This window comes from Eucalyptus grandis, chromosome 6 (assembly GCF_016545825.1).
Source record: "Eucalyptus grandis isolate ANBG69807.140 chromosome 6, ASM1654582v1, whole genome shotgun sequence".
Lineage (NCBI taxonomy): Eukaryota > Viridiplantae > Streptophyta > Magnoliopsida > Myrtales > Myrtaceae > Eucalyptus > Eucalyptus grandis.
In genome coordinates this window covers 5,570,486-5,582,285 of record NC_052617.1, presented here as the reverse complement: position 1 = coordinate 5,582,285, position 11,800 = coordinate 5,570,486, and the positions used below count along the sequence as shown (strand labels likewise).

General features: G+C 39.2%; 2 protein-coding genes across 2 annotated transcripts; both read right to left on the bottom strand.

The window, feature by feature from the left end:
- Nucleotides 1-7,560: 7,560 nt before the first annotated feature.
- Nucleotides 7,561-9,164, bottom strand: LOC104451187 (putative receptor like protein 25). The gene has a single exon (XM_039314953.1). The coding sequence runs from the start codon at nucleotides 8,401-8,403 to the stop codon at nucleotides 7,648-7,650; it is 756 nt and encodes a 251-aa protein (XP_039170887.1). The 5' UTR covers nucleotides 8,404-9,164; the 3' UTR covers nucleotides 7,561-7,647.
- Nucleotides 8,697-10,344, bottom strand: LOC120294256 (MDIS1-interacting receptor like kinase 2-like). Its single transcript, XM_039314248.1, has 2 exons — nucleotides 9,090-10,344; nucleotides 8,697-8,749 (listed from the first exon to the last, which is right to left on the bottom strand). Exons 1-2 carry the CDS (start codon nucleotides 10,342-10,344, stop codon nucleotides 8,697-8,699), a joined length of 1,308 nt encoding a protein of 435 aa, XP_039170182.1.
- Between the last annotated feature and the right edge of the window lie 1,456 nt (nucleotides 10,345-11,800).

Below are 11,800 nucleotides of genomic sequence, written 5' to 3'. Positions count from 1 at the left end.
AAAGCATGCTATTGGGACGAGAAGCAATTCTACCTAATCTTCGCTGGTCAATTGGGAATGGTACCAAGATCAGAATCCAGGCTAATAGATGGTTACCGATGGGTATTCTATATGGACCTACAGCTAGGGCAAAACCTCCTATGGTGGCAGATCTTATTGACCCCATCCACCATAATTGGAATCTGACTTTGCTACAGCAATTCTTCAACAAACAGACAATTGCAGAGATTCTTACTATCCCAGTAAGACCTCTTGTATCCAAAGATAAACTGATTTGGTCAGCTAAGGCAGATGGCAACCACATGATGCGCAGCACCTACCATTCTTTCAGACAAGCATGTAGCATTCTACAGCACAGTAACCCCTCTACCTCTACTCATCAATCCTCAGCATTATGGAAAAGCATATGGACAATGCATACAGAACCAAAAATTAAACTGTTCCTATGGTCTGCTTGCCATAACACACTGGCATCCCGAGCAAACCTCTTTCACAGGCATATACTTCCGAATCCTAGATGCTATCTCTGTCAGCAGCATGTTCCAAAAACCACAGAGCATATCTTCTTAAAATGCACTTAGACTTATACTATTTGGACAGACCCCTAGATCAACCTATACCTAACGACGCTGACAAGTGATCGGTTTGATACCTGGATTACAGCACGGGCGACCGCTTCTCAGCATTCACCTCCTCTTCCTCTCGTGGCTAACATCCTCTGGCAGATCTGGCGACTGAGGAACAACTTCCTCTTTCGAAATCAGCCTCTGGATCCATCCACGGTTGTGCAGACATCAATGGCTCACCTCAGGGCGTATCAACTCCACTCAACTCCCTCACGTTTTAGATCTCCTCTAGCCTCCACCGATCGGTCTCATCTATGGCATCCCCCTACAAAAGGAACCCTAAAATGTAACATTGATGCTAGCTATCAGCCGGGCAACACTGAAGGTTGAATCGCTTGTATTTACAGAGACGAGCAAGGGCGCCTTACCGACGTGTACACGAACCGATTCCAGGCGCACTCGGCTTTTGAAGCAGAAATTCCTGCCCTGATGTCTGCTCTGCACCATCTGATCGATCGACGTCTCCACGAAGTGTCGCTAGAGTTGGAAACTAACTACTTGAATCCTGTTGAAGTCACCAAAGGGCATCAAGAGCCACCCTAGGAGCTGCGATCACTGATCGACGAAGCAGCCGCTCTGCTTGTTGCTTTCCTGAACCTCAAGCTGCAACACTGCTACCGTGCTGCTAACCTACCTGCCGACTGGGCTGCGAAAGCCCACAACTCTTTTTCGGCCCATGACAGCTTTACTTCTCCCCCGCTGGCTTTATTTGATCTTGTACTCGTTGACGCTTCTCTTTCAGATTGTACTCTTACGTTATCTTAAATGCAAGTTTATTTTCCAACTAAAAAAAAAAAAAAAAAACTTAGTTGCTTAGATCTAAAGAAAAGGTAGGAAATTCCTATCCACTGACTGAAGACCAATGAGTCAAATTTACAATGTGCGTGAGTGAGTCTGGTTTTAGCATTCAGATTCGGCGGCAGAATTTAAGCTTTTGGGATGTAACTCTATCTCTTGACATTGGTTTACTGTGAACAAATGTAATATACAGCAACCCAATTTTTTAAAGTAAATGCCTCTAATGTCATTTAAATGTTAATATATATATATATATATATATATATATATATATATATTATGATTTGTATCTTTGAAAATGTATAGATATATTCCATAAGCCATAAGATGCGTAATCACATCATTGTTAACAGCATTATGATTTCAATGGTAAATTGACCTTGCCGATTTTCTCATTCAGTCAGGATCCCCATCAAAGTTTCAGCTACCTCTATAAATCCCAATCAAAGTTACAGCAACCATTATTAACTCTTGAAATGTAGAGATAAATGAATTGCGCAGCTAATAAACAGGCTTATATAAGTATTAGAGGACCAAATATCTTAACCAATCCACAAAAATTACTTTGGAATTTCACCTCAAACCCAAATCAATAACTATAGCGATAGGGAGTTACAGATAGTTGTCAACACATTAAACCCGAATTTATTATCAGTGTAGAATTCTTCTCATTTTAGTATACATAGACACAATTTGCATAACTTTACAAACTTAACACAAGACAAATTTAAGAGACTATCAATTCTAAAAGGGCAGAGAGAAGCATAATCAATACTTAATCATGATAGACATCGTGTGGTGTAGCCCAAATATTTTAAAGATTTAGTCCTAATTTAGATAATGACGGGGTGCTTCATTTTTTATTGCTTTTATCCTTCCTGAAGGACTATAATTTTCAACGATATTGCCAATCGAGAACCTGAAATTCTAACAGAAAACAGAAATCTATATGAGCTCAAGCTAATAATGAGCTAATCCCGTTTATCTACTTGTTAAAGGCTAATATTGACCAATTGGAACAAATTAAGGTGTCACAAGGTATTTTTTAGTTTGGGAGAAAGATAAGTTTTCGCTACAGTAAATAAATCTATGATTCTGTCGTAACTTGGAATATTCAATATCCTTGTGAAATGAAATAGTATGTTATTTTCGGACACTTGGATTTATTACTCCTAGATAGGACGCTAAGACCACAAACAACTATAGTTGAAATTTCTTATTGATTCTGAAAATTTACCATCACAGGACTTTATTCCTTTTTTTTGTGCACAAAAAAAAAAAATCCAAATTATGCCCATCATAGCACATTTATCTAAAAAATTTCTTGTGGCATGAAAAAATCTCAAACTTGTACTTATGTGACATATATATCCTCCATCAAGATTTTGTCATATAATTTTTAGCTAAAACAACATGGTTTATATTTCATTTAAATCACATGGTGCCATGTCAATACCGTTTGTTTTTAGCATCCATATAGGTAGCAGAGGATAAGTGTATCACGCAAGTATAAGTTTGAGATTTTTGATATCATAAATTTTTTTTAAAGTAAATATATTATAGTGAGCATAGTTTGGAGTTTCTGATGACTTTTTTTCTTTTCCTTTTTGTCAAGAGGTACCCTCATGATAGCTGTTAAATTAAGAGGCACCTATCACGAATCGAGATCTTGAAATTACTCAGGATCTAATCGAGTCATAAGATTCGGTCGAGTGTCTTAAATTGGTATTTCAAGATAATGACGAGTTTTGTCAATAATACTGTGAAATAAGAACGTCCAGTGAGATTATTATAAAATATGAGCTTAAAGAAAGAGAATTCGAAATAAACAAGAGAGGCCCAGCCCAGTATACTTCCTCAGCCCAAATAAGCTTCAATAGTCTTCCTCTTCCTCTTGCTGCTTCATCTTAAATAGAAGAAAGACAAAAGAGAAAGCAGAGCCTTGAGGAACCGAGAAAAAAAGGGAGAGGGAAATCGTTGTGGTTGGTTTGGAAACGTTAATCAATGCCGGAATACGCCTCTTGCATGTGATTGGTAAGCGTTTCCTCGTTGCTTTTTTCCTCTTGCATGTTAGTTCTTGTTCGAGGAGTGAATGTCGTAGCCCTAGCTGTGTTGGCTTCGCCGGTGACGCTTCGGCCGAGATATGTCGCTTAGATCTCAAATAAGATACTAAGAAACTAAGAATCAATAACTTAGCAGATGCAATTTGTCAAGCTTCTTGGAATAGAACCCAAACATTGAGTCTAGTGGAGGAATACATATTTCAGGTCTGTCACATTACCGAAAGAAGGAACCAGTCAAGTGAGCTGGTTTTCGCTCTGCTCTAAGTCAAGCCTGGAGGTTTCGTGTCTCATTATGAATGTTACTGGGAAGCTGGTTACCCAAGAGAGAAACCGAAGGGTAAGCTTTGCCAAGTTGCCTAAAGACAGCAAGATTGAAAGGTTGAGATTATTATTGTAAAGGCTCAACCATCGAAGAAATTTCAAATTCCCTTGCTCTGGTTGGATGGAACCTGTAGGTTCATTATCAGGTAGGAAGTGCACTTGGTGGAGTTACCTAAGACAGTGAAAATGGCTGGGGAGCTAGAAGCCTGATGACTGTCTTGGAGCCTTCGGAATTTATGGCCTTTTTTCTCTTTTTGTCTGGATGTTGATTTTTCTCAGGACCAAGGGGAATGCTTGAAAACTTTCCCTTGATCTAATTTTCCTATTTGGCAATGGAAATGGATCAGCAAGCATCAACTTTTGTGGATCACATGGTTGTTGATGCTATCTGGCATGATGAAAAGGTTGACTGTTGCCAACAAATGGTTCTTTCTTGACATTGCATATTGCCTGTTGCCTTTCTTCTAAGATATGCGAAGATGGTTTGTGGTGAGCTAAAACATGACTGAGTTTTATTTGTATTTGACGATGGAACGAGGCCCGGGGAAAATGAACTAGCATGATTTAAATCCCACAAGATTTTGGAGGGCATCGTTTCATCTGCCTTCAGGCTCTTGAAGTATAAGGTAGTAACAGAACAGAACTTGCATTCTTTCTGAGACAAAGCATTGTACCATAGAATCTGCCCTCAAGATAAAATGATGATCAGATCTTCCTATTTAAGCACTTTCAAGTACAAAGCTCTAATGAAAATAAAGTCTGGATTTCCTCTAGTGCCATATTTCTTTTGGAGCAATCAAAAGCAACTGAACTTCTAATACGTACCCATGCCATAACAACATGCAGATGGCACTCGGAATAGGAGCTGATTGAACAAGCTATGTTATGTAATAGTGTGGTACTAAGTTACACGAAATATAATGTTGGAATATTGGCCCACATTGCTTGACAAGGGGTTTTATATGCTTTTTATATTCTTGTGTTGTCCCTGCAATTATTAGCTTAAATTTTTGGATTGGATTTTTTAACGTGGTATTAGAGCTCGTGCTATTTCTTTCACATGTATGTTTGCAGGAATGGGGGTGTTGATATCATCCCATATGGCTTGATAATATCTAACAAACATGGTTCATGGCTGCAATTAGAACATTTAGTTTCTGATTGAATGCACTCTCAAAAGATGGGTGATTGAAACTTTTCCGCACGTAAGAGGATTTTATGTCTACACAAATCCACCACGAACCTTATAAAAGGACTAAAAAAGGACAAGAACTCAGAGACTAAATAAAAATATTCGGTTGCGACTTTATTTGACAACGGTAGATACATAAGCAACTTTACACTGATACGAAATTCATATTTTATAACTCTAACTAGACATGGATACATAGCTTTCGCTGCGACGATACTAGTATGATTATTAATAGATGCAGAAACAGTTTGGAATATCTCCAGTTCAGCTGTTCTCTCCAGAAATGAAACTAGATGCCAGTAAGTACAGGTTTTGCTCCTTCCAAAACAAAAGACTGTTCTATACTTGGGCATGAACGACTTGTAGTCCTCATCCTCATGCTGGTACCCTAAAAGATACATCAACTTTACATTGATACAAAAGTAACATTTTCGAAGTCTAGCTTGACATGGATACTTTACTTTTGACTCCAAAGACACTAGTCTGATTAAGACTAGATACAAACTGTCTGAGATATCACTTGAGTTCAGCTGTTCTCCCTCCAAACGAAACTAGATGCCAGAATGTTCTAGTTTTGCTTCTTCCAAAAGAAAAGGCAGTTCTATACTTACTCGGGCACGAACGAAATTTAGTCCGCATCCTCATACTGATATGGGTTAAACACTCAACTTTGGTTGACGGTCCAAATAATTATCCTAAATGCAAATAAAGTAAACACATAAGTGTGGGAAACAATATATTGAAAAAAGTATGAGACTTAATCAATTAGTTTAAGCTACTCGATTTTTCATTAAAGATCTTAGACCTTTTGCATGTAGTTGACAGAGTAACATCATTTATCAGACGATATCTTCTACGAATTGATCCAGGAAATGGCTTGAGCATCTCTTACAGAATCAGCGGCTGTCTCTGAATACTGAACGCCATGGAAAGTGGTTGAAAAAGCCGATAGTCTCTGAGAAATCGTTTCCATCGACGGCCTAAGTTGGGGATCAGCAGATAAGCAAGCGACTGCAAGCTTGAAGATGGTCAGAAGTTTATCCTCAATGCCTGGCGTGAGCGTGGGCGTTTCGTGTCTCATTATGAATGTTACTGGGAAGCTAATTACCCAGGAGAGAAACCGAAGGGTGAGCTTTGCCAAGTTGCCTAAAGACAGCAAGATTGAAAGGGTGAGATTATTATTGTAAAGGCTCAACCATTAAAGAAACTTTAAATTCCCTTGCTCTGGTTGGATGGAACCTGTAGGTTCATTATCAGGTAGGAAGTGCACTTGGTGGAGTGACCTAAGACAGTGAAAATGGCTGGGGAGCTAGAAGTATGATGACTGTCTTGAAGCCTTGGGAATTTATGGCCTTTTTTCTCTTTTTGTCTGGATGTTGATTTTTCTCTGGACCAAGGGGAATGCTTAAAAACTTTCCCTTGATCTAATTTTCTTATTTGGCAATGGAAATGGGTCAGCAAGCATCAACTTTTGTGGATCACATGGTTGTTGATGCTATCTGGCATGATGAAAAGGTTGACTGTTGCCAACAAATGGTTCTTTCTTGACATTGCATATTGCCCGTTGCCTTTCTCCTAAGATATGCGGCACATTCAAGATTTGAGATTGAATTAACCCAATTACTTGATAAGGTTGGGCAACATATCTCCTTGTCTTACTATGGCTTGAGTCGAATGGTTGTTACTTCATTTTACCCCTACACTCTCCATTGACACGGTTTTCCGAAACTATGATCTTACAATGTGGGGTTTTATTTGAGATTGATCGAGGGCAGGGTCAAACATTGGTCTACTATGGTTTCATATTTTAATTTCACAATACTCTGAGCCCTCAAAAATATGTTTACTTTTTCCAGATAAAAGTACATGAGAGAAAATTGTTCTGACATGTTTTGCGCAAGGCAATATAAGTTATCTGTTTTCAAAAACAGAAAAGATGGTTTATGGTGAGCTAAAACATGACTGAGTTTTATTTGTATTTGACGATGGAACGAGGCCCAGGGAAAATGAACTAGCATGATTAAATCCCTCAAGATTTTGGAGGGCATCGTTTCATCTGCCTTCAGGCTCTTGAAGTATAAGGTAGTAACAGAATAGAACTTGCATTCTTTCCGAGACAAAGCATTGTAACATAGAATCTGCCCTCAAAATAAAATGATGATCAGATCTTCCTATTTAAGCACTTTCAAGTTCAAAGCTCTAATGAAAAAAAAGTCTGGATTTCCTCTAGTGCCATATTTCTTTTGGAGCAATCAAAAGCAACTGAACTTGTAATACGTACCCATGCCATAACAACATGCAGATGGCACTCAGAATAGGAGCTGATTGAACAAACCATGTTATGTAATAGCGTGGTACTAAGTTACATGAAATATAATGTTGGAATATTGGCCCACATTGCTTGACAAGGGATTTTATATGCTTTTTATATTCTTGTGTTGTCCCTACATTTATTAGCTTAAATTTTTGGTTGATGTCTTTCGTGTTCATCTGTTCATTAGACCCGATTCAAAAATCACACTTAAAGAAGAAGATGACAGCATAATAAAATAAGCATCCATATGCAAAATTGCATTTCAATTTGACAAAAAGTGTACTCCTTGAACTTACATTACACATAGTTTAAAGGGACCACTTCTCAACAATTTCATTGGCCTGCATGAAATTTGATGGCCTTCTGCTTTGGCTTGTTCATCAATTCGATTCTCCTCTCCATCCTCCTCACTCTTCTCACAAGCCATCTGGGTCTTCCAGTTTCACATAAAATGTACGCTATGGAGATTCCAATCACAATTCCGGATGCATATCCTATCCCAACTACTTTCCTATCAAAACCACTTCCATGCTCTCTTGTACTATTCTCTTGAAAGAACGACTGTGGTGGAGGAGGAGGCTGATCATCACCGTGGCATGTGTTTTGTAATGGAGTTCCACATAAACCTAGGTTTCCACGAAATGAGTCACTCATGAATGTGCTTAGTTGCTTATCTTGAGGTATGAAGCCTATGAGTTGGTTCTCTGAGAGGTTCAAATACCCAAGGAATGACAAATCTCCAAGTTCTCTAGGAACCCTCCCACTAAGCTTGTTTGAAGATAAATCCAGCCATTCAAGGTTAGTTAAATTTCCAAGGGTTGAAGGAATGGAGCCCATGAGGTGATTGTGAGAAAGGTTGAGCCCTATGAGAGAATGAAGATTTCCAATAACACTCGGGATGTTCCCTTCAAAAGAGTTGAGCGATAAGTCGATGGTTGTGAAGATGGTCAAGATCCTCTCTAGCTGAATCTCCCTTCCTTTCATGATCACATTAATGGAATCTTCATAGAACCATGTTCCAAATCCAACTTCCTGCCTCATGTACAATGATTTGTCTTGCGGCTCATGTGCATTTTGTCCATTCATCATCCCTTGAAATTTCTCTATCAAATTGGCTGGTAAAGGACCAACGAAGTCGTTGTTCGAAAGGTCCAAAATGTGCAACTGGGGAAAGAGATGAGCTACCCTTGGAAAATCTAATAAACCCTTAAAATTGTTGGACCTCAAAATAAGAATTTTTAGCTTCGGCAGTTTTCCCAGCCATGCTGGGAACTTATCCTCTATCTTATTGTTGCCACAATCCAGAACTTCCAGCCTTGTACAATTGACAAGGGATTGTGGTAATGTTCCTTCAAATTGATTTTCACTCAAGTCAAGAGTTCTCAAGCTGCTTCGTCGAGAAAATGTTCGAGGGATTGTGCCTGAAAGGCTATTCCTTTGCAAGTTCAAAACTGATAAACCAATGCTCAAGTTTGATAAGCACTCGGGTAGGCTACCATCTAAGCTATTATTAGACAAGATGAGGAAGTTGAGGTTGGTGGCCTTGCATATTGATGAAGAGATCTTCCCTGCTATTTTATTATTTGCAATATTATAGTAATTTGTGGATGGTGATGGAATTGGAAGTGGACCTTCAAATTTGTTGTTGGACAAACCGATTATTGACAAAGAGGTTTTTGAGAAACCTCCTATTGGCCACCGTCCTAAAAGTTGATTGCGGTGGAGGATTAAGGTGACTAATCTCGTGCAATTTCTCAAACTTTTGGGAATGAAACCTGTGAGGTTGTTCCAACCCAAGGAGAGATTACGAAGTGATCCACCTCGGCACAAGTTATCTGGTATGAAGCCAGTGAACCAGTTCATATCTAATTGTAGCACCACCAAGTTCATCAAATCCCCAGGGAATCTAGGAATGAAACCGGAAAGTTGGTTCTTATGGAGTAATAAAATTTCCAAGTTAGTCATGTTGCCCAGAGAAGAAGGAACAGGGCTGCTGAGCTGATTCTTACTCAGCTCCAAATCGATCATAGCTCGAAGGTTTCCCAACTCATCAGGAATGTTATCAGAAAGCATGTTGCCATACAGATAAAGAAGGGTAAGCTCTGTCAAATTGCCTAATGTCGAGGGAATTGAACCGGTAAGATTATTGTAGTGTAGGGCGAGTCGACGAAGAAGTTTCAAGTTCCCCAGCTCCGGTGGGATAGAACCAATAAGTTCATTATCATATACATGGAGTTGGGTTAGTTTCGTCAATTTCCCGAATGTGGGAGGAATTGGCCCCGTTAGGAAGTTGGTCTCCATGTAAATCTCCTCCAAGTTTGTCAAATTCCCAATTTCAAGAGGAATAGAACCAGAAAATGAATTGTTGTAGATGTATAGTCTAGCGAGGCTGCTCAAGTTGCCCAAGGAAGAAGGAAGAGATCCATTCAACTGGTTTGAGTACAGGGCAAGCTCGTTCAACAAACGCAACTGACCTATTTCATCAGGGATAGAGCCATTCAACTCGTTAGAGAGCAGATGTAGCATCTCAAGCTTCATGAGATTGCCAATCTCCTGTGGTATTTTCCCGGATAATTGATTAAAGGAGAGGTCAAGGTAGGTGAGATTGGTCAAAAGACCGACTTGAGGCAGTATTCTGCCAAAGAGTTCATTTATGGACATGTCTATATAGGTAAGATACTGCAAAGACGAGAATGGGAACTCATTGAGTGTACCTTTGATGTTTGAACTGGTGAGATTGATTCCAATCACACTTCTGGCTAGGTTACACAAGATGCCGTGCCAACTGCACGGGCTCGACACCGTTGCATTGGAGCTGGTAGCATTTTGAGGAGGGAGAGTCCATGAAGATAGAGAAGAGGTGGATAGGTTTTGGTTTAGAAGGCTGGATTTCCATTTGAGAAGGGCTTGTGCTTCTAGTGTGGAGGCATAAGCAGGAATTGCACATTGTGGAATGATGACCAAAAGCACTGTGAAAAGGGCAAGGGAGGCTAGAAGATTCACTGGTGTCTCTAATCCTGGTGAGCCCATGGTTTCTTTTGTTTGTTCAGGAGGTTGATGATCAACCACGAGGCATATTTGCAAAGCTTGGTTACTCTGTGTCTGTCATTCTCCAATTCTATTCACAGAAGGCCAATTTTCAAAGATCTTAAATTTCCTGCTTGCTTAACAGTGCTGATTGTGATGGTTCAGATGTTAACAATCTGGCCAATGTGTGAAAACGAGAAATAGTCTAACCGCATGTAGAGTTTCATGTGGTTGGAACAATGGATTTGACTTTGCCTCAAAGCTTCCTTAACTCTGTTCTCTTTGCTTGGTGCTATCTCTGGTTTTCCTTGACGTGGGAGTGCCGACAGCCAGATACTGCTATTTTAAAGATGATCATGCGTTCGTCAGCTATCATCAATAGGGAAGAAAATGAAGCCAGTCATTGTCGTCTTGCTCAGACTTTGTGACAGAAGAACACGAAATTTGACTGAGAGCATTTACTCGATAAATTAAATAAATCTTTTTAATACCAAGTGGATCTGAACTTCGGATGTTGTATATGGCCTAATTCTTCCTTTCTGGAAGCACTTATGACGGAATTGCCTTCCAAGCAATCGACTGGGAGAGGTTGAAGATGAAGAGTGGGACATAGAATAAAGGGCCTTCACGTTTAGTTTCTTTTTTAGCCTTTTTTATGGTTTTAACCCATTGCTCTTTCCTTCCTGAGGAACGACGATGTTTCTTTGTAGCTTCTTGCTGAACCTGATTGGTTATTTGAATAGGTTGGGTCCTCTTTTACCATGTGAATTTCGACTAGATATGCTCTCTAAAAGAAAAGCCGGAGAAAATGTACCTGTGTGAACCTTTTGACTGTACTTTGTTCAGGCAATACCTAAACAGACTCACATCAAAGGATAAAAAAAAAAAAAAAAAAAAAACAGTAGGAAGAAACTCGTGTTATTTCGGCTTTAAGATGTGTTCTTAAGATTGAAAATCGAGGTTCTGGTCTCTATATGTCAAACCGCTATTTATATAAGTGGGAAATTTGTTGGAAATTTTCTATAATATGGGCTTACATTAATTAATTGATTTTCTATTTTAAATAATTGGATTAATGGATATTTCAATATTTGTTGAACTTACAGTGATCTGATTAAATTGGGTATTAGCATCTATTGATAACGGGCCTAGTTGAGCAGCAAAGTGTAGGCAATTGTGTTTAATCGAAGCCCGTAATAGAAAGGACCCGGTTGACACGCTATTGATTAGGGTTTGCTAGGTCCCCTCTCTAGCCTATAAAAATGTAGGTTATACCTATCAGTTGCTTTAATCCCATTGAAAGTTGCTATACTGAAATAGGTCATAGAGAGGAAGATTTGGCATTCCGATAGATCACTGATTATCAGATTGATCTACTTTTCATCAAGTGAGCCATTCTACTTTTCATCAAGTGAAGCAATGACTCAAACATGTACGCTTTAATTCCGCTGTATTTATC